Source organism: Aplysia californica, unplaced genomic scaffold (genome assembly GCF_000002075.1).
Source record: "Aplysia californica isolate F4 #8 unplaced genomic scaffold, AplCal3.0 scaffold00100, whole genome shotgun sequence".
Classification (NCBI taxonomy): domain Eukaryota; kingdom Metazoa; phylum Mollusca; class Gastropoda; order Aplysiida; family Aplysiidae; genus Aplysia; species Aplysia californica.
This window is the reverse complement of record NW_004797370.1, coordinates 706,556-728,329: the sequence shown is the minus strand read 5'-3', so window position 1 is coordinate 728,329 and position 21,774 is coordinate 706,556. Positions and strand designations below refer to the sequence as shown.

Genomic DNA, 21,774 nt, shown 5'->3' with positions numbered 1-21,774 from the left:
TCTTTCACTGACATCAGAACTACATTTCTGGCTCAGGCTAGAGTTTGGATTTGTGATATTCTGGGGTGCCTTGTCTCAGGTTGTGGAGGTTTGCTAAACTGAAAAATGCTTTGTTCTTTTTTGTTTTTGTTTTTTGGTGTTCCACTTTGTGCATCGTTTCTTTAGTTATTCATAATTTTAAAGAGGATTTTATTAAACTCATACCTTGACAAAGCTTCAGAAAGAGAGACACACTTTGTTTTTAGGATCTGTGGCATTGTTTTAAAGTCGCTTAGAGAAACTGTTGTCATTGCTTCATCACTTTAAGATTCCTTTGAAAATTGTCATCACTTTTTTTGCTGCTTTAGGCCAGAAGGAAGCAACTGTGGGTCCCCCTGATAGAGAAGGCCATGGCCAAGCTTCATGGGAACTACGAGGCACTCGTGGCAGGGAAATGTATCGAGGGTCTCTCGATACTCACGGGAGCCCCCTGCGAGAGCATATTACTGCAAGGTAACAGCGTCAGACTCCGTGGGTTTGAAAAGATTTATCTTTTAGTTGTTGTCATTCAGAAACAAGGTAACATCATTAGGCACTCGGGGATTGGGTTTGACGAGGGTGGGGGGTGGGGGGATATATATCAAATCAATTTTCTTTTTTGTCTCTGTTTGAGACAAGCAGTCATCTGTGGCTTCTTTGCCCCAATGTCTCATTTGTTGTTTTTTACTCTTAATTTTTTCACTATCTTGTAGAGCAGTGCTTGCCAACCTGGTCAGTATCGCCCACTCGTGAGAGAATTAATAAATTTTGTGGGTGGTGGGGATTATCCGGAGAGTGACAGGTATTATTTGGTGCCCAGCTTGGTACAGGTAGGTGGACGGTACAAAAATTCTAGCCTCTAAAGGTTGCAAAAGTAGGCACTGGCTATAAAAAGGTTGACTAGCACTGTTTTAAAATAACATCAGATCTATGACGGATAGGACTGTCGTTCATGCAAATGTTGAAAGTTTTTGTGCTGGTTGAGAGTCACTTTATGACTTCTATGGCCATCAGTGTCACCCTTATTAATCTGTCTCTATTCTGCCATACACTGACAGAACGTCTTTTTTGTTATTCACAGCAGTTTCAAGTTAAAATGGCATTTTGTCAAGTGACCATTTTTTAAAAAGTATTTTTCGAAATTTAAATTCTGATTCATTAAAAAACTGGTCGCAGTTTCAGTTGTTTTTTTTTTTCACACAAATAGAGTAAATGATCAGGCTACTAATTAAGCAAATAAAAACATTTGGTGTAAAAAAATATAAAAAAGGCGTTTGTTTTTTTTTCAGCTCAGGGCAGTATTGCTATAACCACTCTCTCTTTCTCTCCCTTTCTCTTTTCTCCTTTTCTGTCTCTCATTCTCTCCCCCCCTCCCCCCCCCCCCTCCATATCCCTCACTCTCTCTTTCTTTTTTTTTTGTAAGTGTTTTACGGCTCTCACAACTGCATAAGGTCATATGAGCGCGCGGGACACACCTAATATTTTCAGTTGGTAGGAAATTTTGAATTTTGCCCGGGTTGCAGCCGAAGCCTACTCTTGTCGATTTTAGACCACCAAGGGATCTTTAACGTGCGCAACTTGCACACGGGTCCTCCGAGATTTTTCGCCCTTGTCCGAGAAGGCTAGGTGTAGATCTTTCCTACCAGAAGATAGGGGTGTGGCAGAAAGACAGCAGTAAGGAGGAGCCAAGGAGTAGCAGTCGAAAGGTTGCAGAAAGAGTCAGGAACCCAGAGGAGGGGGCAAAGGAGGTGAGGGGGTGGGGGCAGAAAGTGGAAATGAAAGCAGACAACAGAACATTGCTAGAGAGCAGGAAAGGAGGTGAAAGGAGACAATTTCAGAGAAGAAAATTTTTAGGTCGCTACCCGGATTCGAACCGGGGACCTTTGAATGAGAGGCCAACACCTTAACCTCTAGGCCACGAGAGCCCCCTCTCTTTCTTTCTCTCTCTCTGTCTCTGTCTCTCTCTCTCTCTCTCTCTCTCTCTCTCTCTCTCTCTCTCTCTCTTTCTCTCTCTCTCTCTCTCTCTCTTTCTCTCTCTTTCTCTATCTCTCTCTCTTTCTCTCTCTCTCTCTCTCTCTTATACATGAGTTTTGACGATAAACTGGTGATATGTTAACCTTATTGTCTCTTCTCAGAGGACGAAAAGAGAGGGAGAGAAATCTGCCGAGACACCATCTGGGCAAAACTGTTGAGTTGCAGAGACTGCAAGTAAGTGGAAGGTTTTAGTATCAGGTCTTTTTTTTAACTCATTTCAGCCCATGGGAATTTTTTTCACCATCTCTTTTTCTCTCACCCTCCCTCCCTTCCTCGCTTTCTCCCTCCTTTCCTCCCTCACACACACACATTCTCACAAACACTCGCACACACACACAGTAATGATGTTGGAAAACTTCACCGTCCGCTCCCCCTTCAATAAAAGAAAAATATCTGCAGACTTTCTGTTTTCTCCTATTTTTAATCATTTTTTGCCTTCAGGGAACGGATTCTTTTCACCCTTATAATATTGTGCAGTAAAGTCCTCTTAATTAAACCAAAATCTGCTGGAAACAAAGATTTTACTCCTTCAGCCATGCTTTCATTTCAATGTAGAGAGTGCAAAAAAATTTTTTTATTTTAACAAAATATTCTCAAGCACATGCTACCAATACTCTACGTTAAGAAGCTGCAATAAAAAAGATCTTTTATAATTTGGGGCTTAACACATCTCAACAGCTAGCCAACGATATTCATCTTGTGGTTTCTCCTCACCCCAGGTTCCTGATGGGAGCGTCATGTGGAGGTGGGAACATGAAGGCTGACGAGGAGGCTTTCAACAAGGTTGGGTTGAGGTCCAGACATGCTTACTCTATTCTGGACGTGCAGGATTTAGAAGGGAACAAGTGAGAACATTTTCCTTCATTTTTCTTATTTTCAGAATTTTACTGCCTTTTCCAAACAGAAGGGTTGTTTAGGAGATGGGACCTTCGAATTTTACATTAGTCTCAGTAAGTACAGAGCTGAGAAGATGGAGAGCTTTGAAGATTCCCCAGGTGGGGGGGGGGGGGTGTCTATGGTGTCAGAGGTAAAATCAGTGAGAAAATTGCCTCTATAATTTACATTTTTGGGCCTTTTATCACAGATTTCATAAAAAATCAAAGGTAAAATGTTTTTATAAAAATTGACGAGCTGATGGAAAAAAATTGGGATTTTTTCAATCGAACTAGTTTTTACGAGCGCCTGATTTCACCACACACGGCGCACCGGCACAGGAATTTTAGTTGCCGCGGGGGTTCCCCGCCGGGCGCCTTATCACGTCGGGGTCACTGGGGTCAGCTCCCTGTCGCCGCTCTGTCTGGGCCGACTTAATTTTTGATACTTTTCAACGTACAATTTTAGGTGTATCCTTGTATTTATGGTAATTCTCATTTAGTGCACCCAAAGCATGCATTTCTGCTCTTGAGACTCAAAAAAGAACGGACGTTGTAACTTGTCTGGTTATTTCGTTAGACGCGCTGGAGTCGGCAATGCTAAATTGTAATTTTTTTTGGACTAGCGTGAATGAAAAAAAATCAATATAAAAAAAAGGCCTCAACAAAATCTGTCTAACTTTTGGAACATGAACGACATAGCATTGGTGCAGATACTCAGAAAAGATGGTATCTGCGCATTTAATAGAAAACTGTAATTTTGCAACTTTATCCATCGGGCACACAATTCGCTATGAAGTAATTCCTCCAAATACAACTTTATATGTCTAATATAATCGTGAATATTCGCATATTTTCTCGAAAGTTTATAAAACTTACCATGAAGTTTCTTTATGAAAAATACAAATCGATTTTAATGCCAGAATACATCTTCAATGTCAATGTAAAACACAAACAGTATCTGTTACGCTCCAGAAATTCCTTACTTTTCTTAAAACGTTAAGTCTAGGTTTTGTAAGTTGACTGAGTAATAGGGATGACTTCTCGTAATTTGGTTATAAGAATAATTTCTAGCTTTCCAGGGATACTGAATCAGCACCAGACTTTTCCAGCTTTTTTTTTCGTTTCTATGACCATTTGCAATAACTGACAATGTGACTGATTTCTTTACATTCATAATTGTGTCCGCGCATATTTCCGACACAAAAACTAAGAATGAATGTGTTAGCTGTCATTATTTTTATTCCATACAAGAAGTTTATCTCTATGCATGTATTTACACGGTTTTGTGGGGTTTTTTAATCGCTTATATCTTTTTAGTTGTATGTAGGCGGCCACTGACACAGCATGATTCATGAACAAACGCAGATTAACTTTCTCTTGTAAAATAAAAGCTAACGCTGATCGTCTTTAGTTAAAAAATGCAAATGTGCATCTTTCTTCTCTTATAACTTGACTATTACTACTCGCGCAGATTTAAGATTTCTCATGGTAAAAGACATGATATTCGTAGTCAGTTTAACACAGATTTTGGAGAGATCTATTGTGCCATTTGTAAATTAACAACCATTTATTCATAAGTTTGTAACTAAAATAGGACAAATTGGGTACTCTACAAACACTTGTCTAGAACAAAAACTAAGGCACAGAAATTAACCATTCTAACGCAGAATAAATCTCAAGACATTGAGCTGTTAGTACATCCACGTAATGGTTTGCTTTGTGGGATGGGGAAGAAGTTATATTGTTTTAAACATAGTCAAAAATACGAACTTCCTAACCGACACCGGCAAAGTCACTTCAGGGCTCATTAACCCTGTGACCCCGAGCCGGGGAGCTCCGGCAGGCTGCAGAGTCACGCTAACTAAAGGTTACAGAATCGGGCGAAAAGTGACGCCGTGCACAATGCCTCACATAATTTGTTTCAGGTTGATCCGACTGCGGAACCCTTGGGGACGTTTCTCATGGACAGGTAACTGGAGCGACGGCTCGATATCCTGGCAGACCGTGACAGAGGAGTCGAGGAGAAGAGTCATGGCCATGGGGGAAGAGCAGGGCGTTTTCTGGATGGAGTTCACCGACCTCATGAAGTGAGCCAGTGCTTTGTGTCCCTGTCCAGGATATTTTTATATATTGTCACCTTTGTGATAAGATCAGGTAGACGATGTAATATCAATTTTATAAAAAATTTTGGGGACGAATTTTGACTAGAAATGTCGAACCGCCCTTAGCTGACGAAACGCCTTTTTTCATTTTTGGCACAAAGTTATTGTATTTGCTAAATCAAAAGCCTAATTTGATCAGTCACCCTACTTGTATGAAAAAATCAAAGTGAAACTTTGGCTATTTTTTAAATAAATCAGAATGTAAATTTCAGAAGAACGCTATTTTTAAATGGCTATACTGACAAAAGCCTTTTTATCTCGAAACTGCTGTAAATGAAAAAAAAAGGCATTTTTGTCAGCTTACGCAGTGATGCATGTAAGCTTCATACAGCTTAGCCGACAAATCCTGCGTGTACTCAATGTCACGTAGATTTCTTTTTTCTTTGTGTTCCGCTGCTAGATCACAGGGATAGTCTACTGCTCTGCCGTCTTAGGAAAAAAGGACGAATATCGGAAATTGGGTCATATAGAGATATCAATACCATGTGAAAGAGCATGAAAAGCTGCATTTTTTAACCAGTGGCCATTACATTTAGAGATGTTCGAATACTTTATTTTGGTATTGGAAGTATTGTCATAATTTTTTTCTTTTTAATTTACTTTATATTTTATGAAAGAAAGACGAATCTCCGGTCCTACTGTGAAAAAAGGACGAATACCGAGAGGTTCGTCCTCAGCTGTATATTAGCAAGTGAAAAGGAAAAACCATTTATGAAAAAGCGACGAATACACCGATATTCGTCCTTCTTCGCCAAAACATGCCTACGTTACATTGCCTTATGGTCTTATGATGAAATACCAAAAGGCTCAAATCCTGGTATATCCAGCTTTGATCCTCGCTGTGTCAAGTGTGTTGCACGTAGTAAGACGACAAGCACGACTGCTTGTGTACACTCACCAGAATTTGAACCCCAGATCTTTGGCTCCACCGGCAAAGCGCAATTAAATAACAGTCTGGAAGCCCCAGAACACTTACAACAAACTGGACGAACCTCAAATATCACAGAAACGAAAATTCCAGGACGTTATTATTTGACAACGTCGGGTGAAAGAAAAACGAATATCGCCATTCGTCTTTTTCACATAAAAAACTAATTAAAACATCATCAATCTGTTATGAAAGAATGACTTTTGTCTTCTCACATTGTTGATATTTCCAAACAAAATTTTAACTACAAGTGCATAATTGCACCATCCTTCCTCCTGACAAAAATCAAGTTAAAAATAAAATAAAAAACCAACCTTTGAAACGTGAGACGAATAAATTTGATTTTTCGGCCCTCCTGGTAAATGGGTATATCGTGATATTCGTCCTTTTTCCCCAAGGAGGCAGTTCTTGTTCCTCAACCTGCAGTGACACTGAATTTTACATACATGATGGTTTTTTCTTCTTAATAGGGCCCTTTGCCTTCAGACAACCACATTCTGATTTCCAAGGCAGTATAATACGAGGGTTGTCCCACGGAAAACCGGAATTTGGCTGTAATTTGAAAACTATTAAATATTTTCACATTCTGTAAACGCACACTTGTAAAACAATCATATTGGAATTTCCCGATTGAACACCATGAGCATCGCACAGACCAAACGAACACAGCAGTTCTCCAAAGATGGCTACCCACTTGGAAAATTGGTCAAAGATAGAAGTGAGATCTGTCATTCGGTTTCTGACCGCAAAAGGTCTCAAACCTATAAAAATACACGCTGAAATAAAGTCAGTTTACGGGGAGAAAGTAATGACAAAGTCACAGGTATATGAGTGGAGTAGTAAGTTCAATGCCGGTCATACGGATATCAATGACAAAGTTCACCCAGGACCTTGTTCTCCGCCAAGACTGAGGACAACAAGAGTCGCGTTAACGAACTCATTCAAACAGACAGGCGCCTAAAAATTCGCGAAATTTCCGAGTCGCTAAACATTTCAAAGTCAACTGTCCATAGGATAGTGTTTGATGAGCTGCACTATCGAAAGGTCTCTGCTCGATGGGTCCCAAAAGAGCTGACAGCTGACCACAAGACGCGTCGTGTTGAAGTGTCTCAGACTTTGTTGAATCGCTGTCGCCAAGCTGTCACGGGAGTCATGAACGCATCTGGAGACCTCCAACAATACGATGAAGCATTTCTGAGAAGCATTATTACAGGTGATGAGACTTGGATACACCACATGACCCCTGAGACGAAGAGAGATTCAATGGTTTGGAAGCACACGTCTTCACCTCCCCCGAAAAAGTTTAGAGTTCAGCCATCGGTGAAGAAACTCATGGCCACGATTTTCTGGGATGCTAAGGGTGTTCTGCTTCTTGACATTCTGAAACCAGGACAAACTGTCAATGCTAACAGATACTGCCAGACTCTTGATAAGTTAAGAGAGGTTGTGCGCCGAAAAAGACCAGGTCAGTTGTCTAGCGGGGTCATGTTGCAGCATGACAACGCAACGCCACACACCGCAAAAGCTACGAAAGACTGGATCCAAAGGTTTGGCTGGGAAGTTCTGCCACTCCCACTTCACAGTCCTGACTTGGCCCCGTCAGATCATCACCTTTTTGGACCAATGAAACGCCATATTTCTGGACAGCGATTCACCGACCACAGCGCCGAAAACTGGCTGAAATCGTGCCTCTTAGTTTCCCAGGCCAGCGACATCTGGAAGTCATTAAATCACCGTCGGAACCGCTCCGTGCCGGGTTACGTGGGGGTCACTGGCCGCTCCGTTGCGCATCAGCTACAGGGGGGCAGGTCATGGCGTAATCGACACTTTTGACACTAATTATCGTCAGTATCCTTACTCTAACCACAAATTATTCCATACTATAAGAAAAGAACAAGATTCCCCCTCTGTCTGCGAAAAGCCGATCTCAATGCGACGATATGTGCCGATGTTACAGTGTGTGCAAAATGTTCTGAATTTCATCGAATTTAATATCTGTGCGCTGCACTTAATTCACTTTTAATTTCCAAAGTGCTCGCTCAATCTCAACAAATTTTGGTACATGCACTGATGACATATTTGTGCTGTACGTGTATAATTTTCATCATTGTTTGAAGAATAGCTCTTGCAATATTAAGTCGCTTACATCTGATTCTCATCCAGTGCCTTGTTAATTGACCAGTGCAATTGCGTATTCTGGATTCTGTGCTGTTTTAAGTTCAACACTTTTCCGTTTATTTCATAGATTGTTGTTTCTATGAAAGGCAGACATATTTGTGCTTAATGTGTATACAATTCATCTTTGTTGATTGAGCCGTGATACGGTATGAGGTAGAATCCATTTGCCCGTGATTCATTTCTAACAGGTTTACTGAAATCGCCCTATGGAACACACACACGGGAGACGTTCCTCCTCCCTGAATGAACTTTGTCGCGTTTGCGGATGTAAGAACGTGACTAAAGTACAACAGAGGCTGATAAGAAAGGCTAGGCCATACGAGTCACTGCCATGGGATATTTTATCATCCAATCATTGTTGACAAAGCGCACTCTATAGGTTTGATTTTCGACTCTCTCAACCAAGCATACAGTCAAATTCATAATGACATCTCACACAGTGCACCTATTCCGAAAACCTCTATTCCAGGAATTCAGACAGCAATATACACGTACATGAAACTGTACAGAAGACATTTTCCAACAAAGAAAATCCCCAAACAGCGCAATTTAGAACAACACTGCATTCCATCCTTAACACAACATGGCTTTGGCTTGGGCCCGCTGGGAGAAAAGGAACCAAAAGCTGCCACCAGTCTATTTTAAAAATTGAAAAGTGGGTTCAAGGCATCGTAAACAATACGGAAAAACTACGATACTTTATGAACGCACATTAATTTGCTCCAGAGAGTATCTTCATTGCAGGCACCGAGAAAACAACCACGGCACCATAGATAAGCCTATAGATCTACTGTAGAAATGTGTAAAGAGATCTGTGTCATTAATTTAATGAAGGATACTGTAAGGAGAATTTCATCACAAGCTCGACGAATTTGGCTGTTGAACGAAAATGCAAAAATGTGGATTACTAATCTTACAACAACGATGTCCTTTGGTAAGTAGATACCCACATTAATTGTCTTTATTCTGAGCGAGATTTAGTGAGTTTATTCCCGCACTTTGGTAGTTACATAACTTTTAATTCGGTGCATATTTCCTTAATTACCACATATAAAACGGCTGTATTTGATCTCGTGCAGTTAATAAACTATACTAGATATCTTCGTTGCGTTTTCACAAACTGCACATTGAAATAAGAAACTCAAAGATGGAACATTATGTGTATATTGATAACCCTGCTTTCATTCGTGAGCGTTGAAACAAAAGTGTGTAAAATTGCCGTGGTATGTAACTCTGCGCGTGGAGTGAGCGCAGGTAGACTGACCGGCAGCTGACCCCGGTCACGCTGACCTAGCAGCATACGGCCTGGCGAAACTAAACGACCGCTGATTCGGTGCTGTGCGACGACGAATACCTCGTGGAAGCAGTGAAAGATTGGTTGAAATCCCTTGACGAAAAATTCTTCAGGGACGGTATCTTCTCCCTGATCCAGCGATGGAAAAAATGCGTCCAGCGGGATGGTGATTACATTGAGAAATAAAGCACAGGTTGAGGTATGATGTGTTACATTTTTATTATAATAGGACAAAGATTGTTGCTTTTATGGACCTTTTCCGGTTTTCCGTGGGACAGCCCTCGTATCACCAAGATTTTACTTTCAAATCTGCCTCTCTTTCCGATTTGCAGATATTTTGACAGTGTGGATGTATGCAAGCTCCAACCGGACTGGCAGGAGAGTCGAGTTGGAGGCTTTTTCCCCCGGACTGGAACCGACCCCACCCAAGTGGTCAAGCTGACAGTGTTCCAAACTACAGAAGTGGAGCTAGGCTTGTTCCAGGAAGGTCCCAGGTAGATGCTATGTCTGTGTTTTGTGTTGGATGGTTGCATACCCCTGCTGTCATAGTAGGAATTTGGATGTTGAACTTTTTTGTTGTTAAAGGCAATACAATTGAACCTGCTCTCATAACCATCTGTCCAAGACATTCACATGTAGAAACAACCACTTCCTGCTTCTCTCGTGCATTTTATTCTTCATGCTGAAGCAGTAATGAGCCCAAAAGTAATATGATATTTCTGATCTTTATTTGCATATATTTTCCTTCATTCTTACATATTTAAGTGTTTGAAACTTGCTGGACTTAAAAGTATTTTTGACAAAAATTTGAATTTCAGGGGAGACAAAGGGAAAAAATCTCCTTTGGACCTATGTATAATTGTCCTCCGGGAGTCGTCAAATCTGCAGCAGACATATGTCGGGAAGTTGGAAGCCCACAGCCCGCGTCAGCTCCGAGGATTTGTAGGATGTCGTCACATGTTCTCTCCCGGGGAGTACATTCTTGTGCCAATGGCATTCGGACACTGGAATGGTTGGTTTTGTTGAGAAAAATAATCCCTTATCCCTTCTCGTTTTTATAATCATACTGATAATAACAATATTAAATTACATTTGAATGGCACATGTTCACCGAGAAAGTGCTTAATACAAAGAACATACTTCAAATAGTGATTCTTTTTCTTTCTTTCTCTCTCTCTCTTGCTCTCTGTCTCTGTCTTTGTCTCTCTCTCTCTCTCTCTCCCTCTCTCTCTCTCTCTCTCTCTCTCTCTCTGTCTCTCTCTCTCTCTTTCTCTCTCTTTTTTTCTCTCTCTCTTTCTTTCTCTCTCCCTCCTCCTCCTCTTCTTCATCCTCCTGCTTTACACCCCCCCCCCCCCCCCAGTTTTACTAACATTACATGGATCTCCAGATAGTACATTTCAGAGTTGATTTTCAACCAGATATTTCTCAAGCTGATGTAACCGATATTACTGATTAAGAAACTACAACAAAAAAAGTACAAAATGTTTGACATAGTACAACTGATGAGCCGTCTGATTATATAGTGAACTCACACATAACAAAACAGATTTTTCAGTCCAAAATCTTTTTCATATACATTATTTTCTTTGGATTTAAAACATATACATTTGGAAATTTGTACATACAGACCTGCCACTCATCCCTTTTTAATTGGGATATCCCGATTTTTTCCCCCAAATCTCGAGCATCCCGATTTTCCCGATTTTGGTCGCCAGTATCCTGATTTTTTTGTTGTTGCGTCCGATTCTTAGAGAAAAAAAATTTCTGCAATCTCATTTGCTTGGAAGTGCTGCTTGGACTTTTTATCAGCTAGAACTTAGAACGCTATTTTCTAAAACATCAATGCCGGGTCTATTAGTTGACTCACGCACGTTATTTCGAAGAGGTATCGATTTTGAATTCCGACTTGGATACTCTCTGAGTCTACTTTCGTTTTTGTTACCCAGAATTCTCCAGTGATGGCCTGATAACTGTAACAATTATGACATAGGCCTAAGAATAATCTGTTCTCTGTTCTGCCGTTGCTTTAACCCTTTCGTACCCCCAGTGGGTCGGGGGGATATAAATAGACCCACTGCTTCGTCTGCAGAAGGTGCAACCCCTTCAAAGGCGAGGTGTCGCACACGGACCCCAATCCTCTGAGATCCGGATGCGACACCTACTTTGGTGTATCTTCCTCTTCTCCTTCCTTCTTTCTTTCTTATTCTATGTTTCCTACCACCGCTGACCTCATGTGCAGCAAAAAGAGAGGTCACCCATCCCACAGAGTGGGCGCCTCGTTGACCGTGAGGTGCGACCCGTGCGGAGGGAAATCGGGTACCTGGCGGTTGAGGTGAGATCAATCCACGGACTGTCCCTCGCCAACACACCTCTTTGGCCCAGGTTTTCCTCTTAGACGGGAGGGTGGCACGGCCCATGCCACTCAATCGGTTGAGAGCTGAAACCCCATCAAGCCCTGGGTAAATCTTGACGGGAGGGTCTTGTACTTTCTCGTTGAGAGTATAGCTCCGGGGTAGCCTTGGCACAGCTCTGGTCATCCGAGCTATGTGTCCCCTTGTTGGGCTCCGTGGCAGGCGGAGAGCCCCGGAGTCGAATCAAATAGAAAACTCTCTTGGAATCCAAATCTAAAAAAGACCCTTCCCCAGCTCCCAACGTTAAAAAGTCTCGGCACGCGGAAGCGGGTGCGGCCGCCGAGCCGAGCAAAAGCTAAAAAAATGGTAAAAGGACCTTTACCGATGCCTCTTTCCTCCCTCCTCCCAAGGAGCTTCTGAGGCAACCGTACGTGGCCATCTCCAGAACAAAAGACGCACAGAGAAGAATTACCGATCTCTACCTCTTTAAGACAGGAGATGCACTACGGAAAGTTCTGGGATACATTCCCACATGTGTACAGAAACTTTCCTGTGGTGCACTCCTTGTCAAGTGCGCAACCGAGAAGGAAGAGACCAAACTCGCCACGACCTTCGGCGGTATTCAATGTAAGTCAGAGCACTACCAAAAATTTAACCGCTCGAAGGGCGTGGTCCGCAGCCATGAGCTGAAAGGCTGCTCCATGGAAGAGATTGTGGAGCACTGTGAGGGAGTGGTCGAAGCCCGCCGGATTACTCTTCGGCGGGGGGAGACTACTATCGAGACGAACACGATTGTCCTAACATTTAAATCGTGTCGCCCTCCAGCCACCGTTTGGGCATCTTACTTGGTACTCGACGTACGACCCTATGTGCCGAACCCTCTGCGCTGTTTCAAGTGTCAGAAGTTCGGCCATAGCCAGTCACGGTGCCGTCACGCAGCCGTGTGTCCTTGTTGTGGCAAGACCGGGCATCCTGAGAAGGAATGCAAGGCTAGTCCTTGTTGCCCCAATTGCCACAGCCAGCACACAGCTTTCAGCAAGGAGTGCCCGACTTGGCTCCAAGTACGCACCATCCAGGAATACAAGGCGCGAAATGGCTGCTCCTTCCAGGAGGCCCGTAAGGTTGTCTGCCCGCCAATCACAACCCCAGTCATTGGCCGGTCGTATTCAAAGGCAGCCCAGGTGGTCACGAGGTCGGCAAGTAATTCTACTGCCGACCTCCCAAAGCCCGCGGTCAACAGGCAAGTCTCTGTGCCTAAGATTACTAAGAACAGAAAGCCTGCTGTTATCCCTGTGGCAACCCCCTTTGAGGTACCACTCTCTGACCGCTATGGGGTTCTAAGGGAGGACGGGGAGGACTCTTCCAGCAGACAAACCCCTGCCTATGGAGGAAGACAGCTCCGACCCCCCTCCCCGGCCTGACCCCGGGAAGGGCGGAGTCTGTCACTTCTCCAAATCCCCCACTAGACCGCTGTCCAATCCAGGACGGCAACCGAGAAAACACTCTGCCTCCCCGGCAAGGAGGAGTCAGAGTGCTTCTTCGAAGCCGGGGCCTTTGAGCTCCAAATTAAAAAGTAAAAATTCATAATAGCAGTCTTGCAATGGAATGCCTGCGGAATCCGACCTTCCATTGCAGAATTGCAACATTTACAGGCCACACTGTGCCCACGGGTGGCCTGTATTCAAGAAACAAAATTCGCCTAGGCTTCAACCATAGACTTAAGAGGATTTACTGCGTACCATCACATTCACACGGAGAACCAGATTGCTTCCGGTGGTACCACCATCTACACCGACAACCACACACTCCACAGACAAGTACATCTTAAGACGACCCTCCAGGCTATTGCCGTACGGGTCACCCTGCACAGACCAATCACGATCTGCTCAGTTTATATCCCACCAAATTACCCCCTCAAAATAACCCAACTAAATGATTTAAAGGCTCAGCTTCCAAAACCCTTTATTTTGCTAGGTGATTTCAATGCCCACGGCCCCCTTTGGGGAGACAAACCTACCGACCAGAAAGGAAAAATAATAGAAAACTTTTTATTTCAAAATAACATCTGTCTCTTAAATGATAAATCCCCAACTTACAGAAACAGAGCCACTTATGGCACTTCATCCCTTGACCTCACCTTTTGTACCCCTGACCTAGTCCCAGATCTTGAGTGGTCTGTGCTGGATGACCGTACGGACCATTTCCCAATTCTCCTAAAAAACAATAGCCTCCAAAACGACCCGATCCCAGAACGCTTCAACTTTTAAAAAAGCAGACTGGGACGGGTTTGCCTATCAATGTTCCCAGATTCTTAATCCCAATTTCGACCACAACTACAATAAATTCCCCGAAAAGCTTTTAGAAATATGCCACAAACACATACCAAAAACAAAAACAAAACCCTGGAGGAACAAGATCTGGTTCTCTTGGGAGTGTGAGGACGCAGTAAAGAAAAAGAAGGCAGCGTATCGAAAGGCCGTCAACACCACCACCATAGAAAACAAGATAAATTATTTAAAGGCTCGAGCTGTGGCACGTAGATGCCTCAGGGAGAGCAAAAGACAATCATTCCAAAAATACATCTCCAAAATCAACAGCCAGACACCACTCAACCAAGTTTTCAAAATTGCTAAAAAAAATTTAGGTAGACGCACAGACACCATTCGGCACGTCCAGAGGCCGGATGGAACCACAGCTGAAACACAAGCAGACATCGCAAACACAATAGCTACATCTCTTGCCAAAAACTCATCCCAAGCAAACTACAACACCACTTTTCAAAACATCAAAACTTCCACTCAAACAACACTGAAACCTACAATGCAGACTTCACAATAGACGAACTAACATCGTGCATCTCGGACCTGGGCGATACAGCCCCGGGACCGGATGACATCCACAACAAGATCATTAGACACTTACCCTCAGAAACACTCACACTCCTACTACACATATACAACGACATGTGGCGGTCGCACTCCTTTCCGGAGTCTTGGCGTCTCGCCACTGTCATTCCAATACCCAAACCAAACAAAGACCACACACACCCATCCAATTACAGACCTATAGCTCTAACGAGCTGTCTCTGCAAACTGATTGAAAAAATTATTTACAGGCGACTCGTGTGGTTTCTAGAAACGACGGGCTCGCTGAGCGGTCTTCAGTGCGGATTCAGGAAAATTCGATCCACTCTGGATCACCTGTTCCGCCTGGAGACCTTTATACGCGAGACGTTCACTAAAAGGGGCCACATGATCGCCATCTTTTTTTACCTTGAAAAAGCCTTCCACACAACCAGGAAGTTCGGCATTCTTCGAGACCTGCATGCACTCGGCATACGTGATCACCTCCCAGCCTTCATTGGCAACTTCCTGAAGAACCGTTCCTTCCAGGTTCGTGTCGGATCCTCCCTTTTAGACCCCCACCAACAGGAGGAAGGAGTCCCCCAGGGGAGCATCGTTTCTCCTCTCCTATTTGAAATTAGAATAAATTCCATAGTGAAAACCCTCCAAAACAGCATAGACAGCTCGTTATACGTTGACGACTTTTTGATATGCTGCCGTTCAAAAAATCCTCATTTGAGATCTATGGAAAGGCAGCTGCAAAAACTCAAAACGTGGGCAAACAATAACGGTTTTAAGTTCTCCCCGTCAAAGACGGTTGCAGTACACTTCTGCCGAACAGGCAGACGTGTGCTGCAGCCGGATTTGACACTATACGGGGAAAGGATTCCTGTCAAGGACCAAGCTCGTTTCCTTGGCGTCATTTTCGACAAAAAATTCACATTCATACCACACATCAAAGACCTTCGAGTGAGGTGCCAGAAAGCGTTAAACGCTTTGAAAATTCTATCGAATCCGGAGTGGGGCGGGGACTCAAAACACCTTCTCCACTTGTACATCTCCCTTGTCCGGTCCAGGCTTGACTACGGCTGTCAAGTCTACGGATCGGCAAAACCACACATTTTAAAAATGCTAGACCCAATACAGAACCAAGGACTCCGCCTCGCTCTGGGGGTTTTCCGCACTTCTCCGGTGGAGACCCTCCAGGCCGAGGCCAACATACCACCACTCTCACTCAGACGCACACAACTCTCACTACAATACGCAGTTAAACAGAGCTCAACACCGGAAAATCCAGCACACAACAGCATTTTTTAAACAAACCCAGAAACCATAAACAAATTCCAAAACAACGAAAAACTCATCAAACCCTTCGGCGTTAGAATCCTTGAGGACCTCAAAAACTTACACATTTCCAAACAAGACATCCAACAAATTCTTTTCCCCGACCTCCCTCCGTGGCACCTCACCAAGGCAAAAGTAGACTTACAGCTGACCACGCACAACAAAGAAAGCACAAACACCAAAACTTTTAAAGCAGAATACAAAAAACTAATAGATAAATACCCCGGTGCGGAGCTCATCTTCACGGACGGCTCCAAAAAAAGACAATGAAGTGGGCGCCGCAGCCCTATCTCCCAACAATACACACCAGAGGAGACTCCATCCTGAAGCCTCCATTTTCACTGCGGAGGCCACTGCCATTGACATGGCTCTAGACTCTGTAGAAAATTCTCCTAACAAATCTTTCCTTATCCTTTCTGACTCTCTGTCTTGCATCACCTCACTCACAAACTACACAGTCTTACATCCAAAAATAGTTAGGCTACAACAGAAAATTCATACACTATCCGAAACAGGAAAAAACATCATGTGGGCTTCCGAGGAAACGAGCAGGTAGACGACCTGGCAAAGAAAGCTTCATCCCTTCTGCTGGGATCAACGACAAACACTCTCCCACAGACTGACTTTAGAAATAAAGTCAAAAAGTACTCCTCAGTCTGTGGGAGAGCCACTGGGAAAAGCAGAAAAATAATAAACTATATGAAATAAAACCCAAACTAGAACAGCGAAATCCTTCAGACCTCTCCAGAAGAGACGAAGTCATTTTTACTCGATTGCGCATCGGACACAAGGCCCTGACCCACAAATACCTCCTATAGGGAGATGAGAAGCCGTTCTGTGTCGGATGCGACACAGATTTTACCATTAGACACATCTTAACAGAATGTCTAGACTTTGGAGAGATCCGAAGGAAATATTATAAATGCAAGAAATTACAAGATATTTTTCCCGTCGTTGGTCCCAGCAAAATTTTGAATTGTATGAAGGCCATTGGCCTTTATGGCAAATTGTAAAATGAAAACGTACTATTTAAAAATGTTTATTGTTACTTAAAAGAGTTGTTTTAAATCACAAATATATTTACACTGAATTTAAATATTTTAACATTTTAGCATTTTAAAGTCAATTAGATAACCAATTGTGGAGTGAACTTTTGCAAAAGTAAACAACTTGTGTTTCGCGCGCTCATATGACCTTACCAGTTGCGAGCGCCGTAAAACCCTATACTACATACATACTTAAAAGCAAGCTTCGTCGGAGTTCTGATTAGTCGGACCCATCATCAAGACCTGTCTGTGGAACTTTGAAACGCTCGTTCGCACCACGTGACATGACCTCGTTCGTGCGAGTAGCGCGTGTAGGTCAACAAAGTTCATTCACACCGGTCGCTTTGGTCGAGGTGTTTTTCGGGACTTAACCAGTATGGGATGACCGGGGGGAGGGGGATGGGGGTATTTTTTGTTTACACTTAGGCTTTTAGTGCTTGCCGTGATACAGGTACTAATTGAGGATAAAGGAATAAGAAAATAATAGTAAATGAACAACCTTGGCGCTTTTGTTTGCTGTTGGGTTTTTTTGGGGGTTTTTTTTTTTTGCGGGGGTGCCTTGAGTGTATATGCGATTAAAGTTAAACGTTACTGTTGTTACTGTATGCAACCTGCGCTCCCCCAGTCTATGTCTATCCAACTCGGACTCGAGTACATGCTCTTTTTCAGTTTTTTCTACTACTTTGAGACCCAAATGGGAACTTATTTCTTCGAAAGTTTTATCTTGCTTGCTTGCCTCATAAAAGGACCCCCCCCCCTTTCCCCAGTGCCACTTATGATTGATTTTTGCTGATCCCGATTTTTTTCACCAGATCCTGATTTTTTTACTCTGAAATCCGGATTTTTAGATTTCATAGAGGGGCAGGTCTGTACATAGCTAAAAGATTTCTGTGTCCCATAGATTTCGCTAGACTGTATTAATATAAATATGCAAAGAGAGAGAAAGAGAGAGAGGAGGGGAGAGGGAGAGAGACACAAAGAGAGAGAGAGAGAGAGAGAGAAAAAGAGAGAGTGCTCACATATCTATAGGAAGGAGGCTCTATTCACTTTACCACTTATTATTACCGTGAGAGACTCTATAACATTCAGAAACATTCTCTTCTTGTCTGAGAAGTGTTCAGAAGGCAACAGGCTCACTCTTTTATAGTGTGTTTTGGTTTTTCTCTCTGTCTTGCAGCGTCGTCCAAGTGGCACAGTTTTGTGGTCTCCATACACAGCTCAAAGAAGCTGATGGTGGAAGACGGGATATGCAACCGGCCTCTGGTGCTGGCTGATGCAATCCTGCAGCTAGCTGTAGCAAATGGCAGCCGGGAAGAGGTATGCTGCTTGTGTTGTTCTTTGTGTGCGCGCGTGTGAGTATGTTTGTGTGTGTGAGTGTGTGTGAATGCGTGTGCATGTGTGTGAATGTTTGTTTGTGAGTGTGTATGTGTGTGTGTGTGTGTTTGTGTGCGTGCGCATGTGTGTGAATGTTTGTTTGTGAGTGTGTAAGTGTGTGTGTGTTTGTGTGCGTGCGCATGTGTGTGAATGTTTGTTTGTGAGTGTGTATGTGTGTGTTTGTGTGCGTGCGCATGTGTGTGAATGTTTGTTTGTGAGTGTGTATGTGTGTGTGTGTTTGTGTGCGTGCGCATGTGTGTGAGTGTGTGCACATGTGTGTGAGTGTGTATGTGTATGTGTGACTGACAGCCTGCTCTATGTGTTTGTTTTTTATCAGAACTCTTAGGTAAGGCTTTAGTTTTACTTTGATGTTGGATTTTTTTTATTAGTTGTATTTTCTGGGGAGTTTGCTAGGAGTATGTATGTTTTGAGGATATGGAGGGGGGGAAGATCTGGTAAAAAGAGTTATAATTGAGTGTGTTCTTCTACAAGACACAATAACACAAGCTTAGTGGGTGGTTGGTGGGTGCTCTGGTGTGGTGTTCACAGTTCTCCTTTCCTTTCAAAACATCTATCATACTTTTCTCCCTTCCTTCTTTTTTGTGTTTGTTACTATCTTGTGTCACCTCTAATCTTAGACAATCATAATATAAACTTATTGTTGTTCAAGTGCCGTAAATCACTTACTAAAAAAACAGCAAAAAAGCGAAAGCTTAAAAATGGGTTTTCTTTTCTTCTTTTCTTTTTTTTTTTTCATTCTGTTCATCCATTGTGTGTGTCACTCAGCTGTGGGAGGGTGTCACGGCTTACACTTTGCTCAACGGCTGGTCTGGGGGGATCTTTGTTGTGGAGAATCGCCTCCCACACAACTCTGTCCACGTCCAGTGCGACTGTCAGAACAGCTCCAACATCGTCTCCACTCGAGGATCGTTGATCACAACGGATGTCATCCCACCGTTTCACAGGTATTGAGCTCTTTCAGAGTCGCTGTTTTTTTTGGGGGGTGTTCTAAAAGTCTTCTGAATTCTAAAAAAACTAGTGTTTTGCAGATGGGTCGTTAATATGCACATATATTCAAACCATTTCATCACATACATGTACAAAAGGCCTATTTATAAGTTTGTTGCAAGGGAGTTTGTCATCAGTAGTAAAGTGATTAGTATCCACAGGAGACCAAGGTTCAGTTACCAAGAGGATGCATAGGATGATTGAAAAGAATTGATCAGAAAGACGGACAGAGAGAAATTATTTATAGATTTATTACAATAAAGAGGAAAAGATTTTTATACAGTATTCAATCTGTTTAATGAAAATCACATATTGTCCAGTTGGTAGAAATGATATAGCTAGTGAAAAATAATAATGATGATAATAATTATAATAATAGTAGCAGTAATAATAAAAATAATTGCATTTGATTAGCACATATCCATGCTCTACCGCTTGCTCCATGTGCCTTACAACTATGTTCAACATCTCATTTATCCATGAATGTCTTCCTGGTCTTGTGTTCCCACAGACAAGTGATCATGGTCCTGTCGTACCTGGAGCGCTCACAGCCGTACCACGTGTCCCGTCGTCTGCTCCACCGTACCCTGGCCGTCAACATGCCCCTAGGGAACTGGGCCCCGCCAGACGCTGCCCACACCTTCCACCACCCGCACATCTCGCCGCAGATGGAGTCCATACACCAGCCACGACCCTACGTCTAGGATGTCAAGCCATGGCAATTTTTTTTTTTTTTTTTTTTTGTTTTTTTCAATATTCCTGAAGTTTTTGATTTTTCAAATTCATGACCATACCTTTCGGTTTGTAAGTGAAGAATTTGTTTTATTATATTCAAAAACAAGATTTCTAAATTTTTTAATTCAAATACTTTTGGCTGCTGTTTTTGTTTTTGTGGTTGACAGTAAATGTCTGGATTTTCAGGTGTGATATCAGTTTCTTTTTTGTTGATGTTCTCAAGAAGTTGGGATGTAGGTGACGCACTCTTTGAATATGAAAGCCATAGTTATGTTGAATGAAGTCCTGACTCACTCATATGCATAAATTAAGTACATATACATTTGTTGTTGCTGTCACCAGAATAACTAGTTACTGTGTACTGTTCTTTTTCCTCACTCTTTTTTTTCTGTATTTTGCCCATATCATTTTCGCTAACATTTTGAGTTTTCGGTTTGCCATCACCCAGTGTCATATGTTCCAGTTCCCTTTTAACATTTCGTGAATTACTTCATTTCATGATTTTCTTAAAAAATGTGAAAATCACGAATTCAAGTTGGAAGGGAAAAAAGACAAATGCCTTGTTTACAGTACTTGTAAGTACATGTATTTTAGCTACCCTGTGAAGCAGGGTCAAATGAAGTTGTGCATGTCGTTCTGTTTTGCTTCTCCCAGGAAGCTTCCTTTTTGATGTACAACAGTTTGTTTTACGAACATCTTTATTTAGAAACAAAGCTCATCATTCCTTGATTGTTGCTGTTTTGGTTACAGTATTGTTATGAAACCATTCGTCTCTTTATTGCTACATTTGTATTTGTGTTGATGTGCCTGACATGGAATATTTTTGTATTTTGTCAGACACTAACAAGGCTTTTATTAACCCTGCTGAAGCTATGGGCACAGTTCTAAGAAAGGAGGTCACTGGGTGAGAAATGATAATGGTTTTGATTTAGATGATCACCCATAGGACTGGAAGCATATAAATGGTTTATCTGTGATTCAAAGCTTGACCCTAGATGTTTAAAACAAAGTAATGTTAATGACTTGTGTTTACAGAAACCTTGCTTTGTTACGGTCGCCAAAATTATGGCAAACCTTTCTCTGCTAGCACTGGTCTCAATGGCCAAGGCTGAAGCCACAAGTCATCTTAACCTTTGATTCTTCTGTTCCACTTGAGAAGTATTCTCCTCCACTGATGCATTGGTCATTATCAGACATTAACAGATAAACTGCTACAGAAACCTGTTTATACTTGTTACGGTCGCATTTAAACATAACTTCTTCTGAGAATCCTGCTACTGGTATTCTTTTTGTGTGAAAATCCTTCTCTGATTCACTATCAATCAACATTTAACTCATTTCCCCGTTTGTCTTCTCTTTGCAATCGGTCCAAGCTTTTTTGATACAGCATTTCTAACTGTGACCCAGTTAGCTTCAGCTGGTTAAAGAGAGATTGTATGTGTCCCTGTTGAAGGGAATGCCCCTGTGATAAAATAATGCTCACATTATTGCTTATTTAGGCCGAGCCATGTAAAGTGAAAGTGGTGTATGTAACGCGGAGACAAGTGGCTGCTTATAGAGTTTGGGGGGGGGGGGGGGGGGGGT

The 21,774-nt window shown here is 42.5% G+C and overlaps 1 protein-coding gene across 2 annotated transcripts in view; it reads left to right on the top strand.

The window, feature by feature from the left end:
• LOC101862405 (calpain-D) overlaps positions 1 to 21,746 on the top strand; it is a 34,669-nt gene extending 12,923 nt beyond the window's left edge. For both annotated transcript variants that reach the window (XM_013080803.2, XM_005095301.3), the window contains exons 5-13: positions 348 to 492; positions 2,154 to 2,226; positions 2,772 to 2,897; positions 4,853 to 5,014; positions 9,822 to 9,983; positions 10,308 to 10,501; positions 18,251 to 18,390; positions 19,234 to 19,412; positions 19,967 to 21,746. In XM_013080803.2, coding sequence (XP_012936257.1) covers positions 348 to 492; positions 2,154 to 2,226; positions 2,772 to 2,897; positions 4,853 to 5,014; positions 9,822 to 9,983; positions 10,308 to 10,501; positions 18,251 to 18,390; positions 19,234 to 19,412; positions 19,967 to 20,159 — 1,374 coding nt within the window. In that variant the 3' untranslated portion in view covers positions 20,160 to 21,746. The remainder of the gene's footprint in view (positions 1 to 347; positions 493 to 2,153; positions 2,227 to 2,771; positions 2,898 to 4,852; positions 5,015 to 9,821; positions 9,984 to 10,307; positions 10,502 to 18,250; positions 18,391 to 19,233; positions 19,413 to 19,966) is intronic.
• The last annotated feature ends 28 nt before the right edge of the window (positions 21,747 to 21,774 follow it).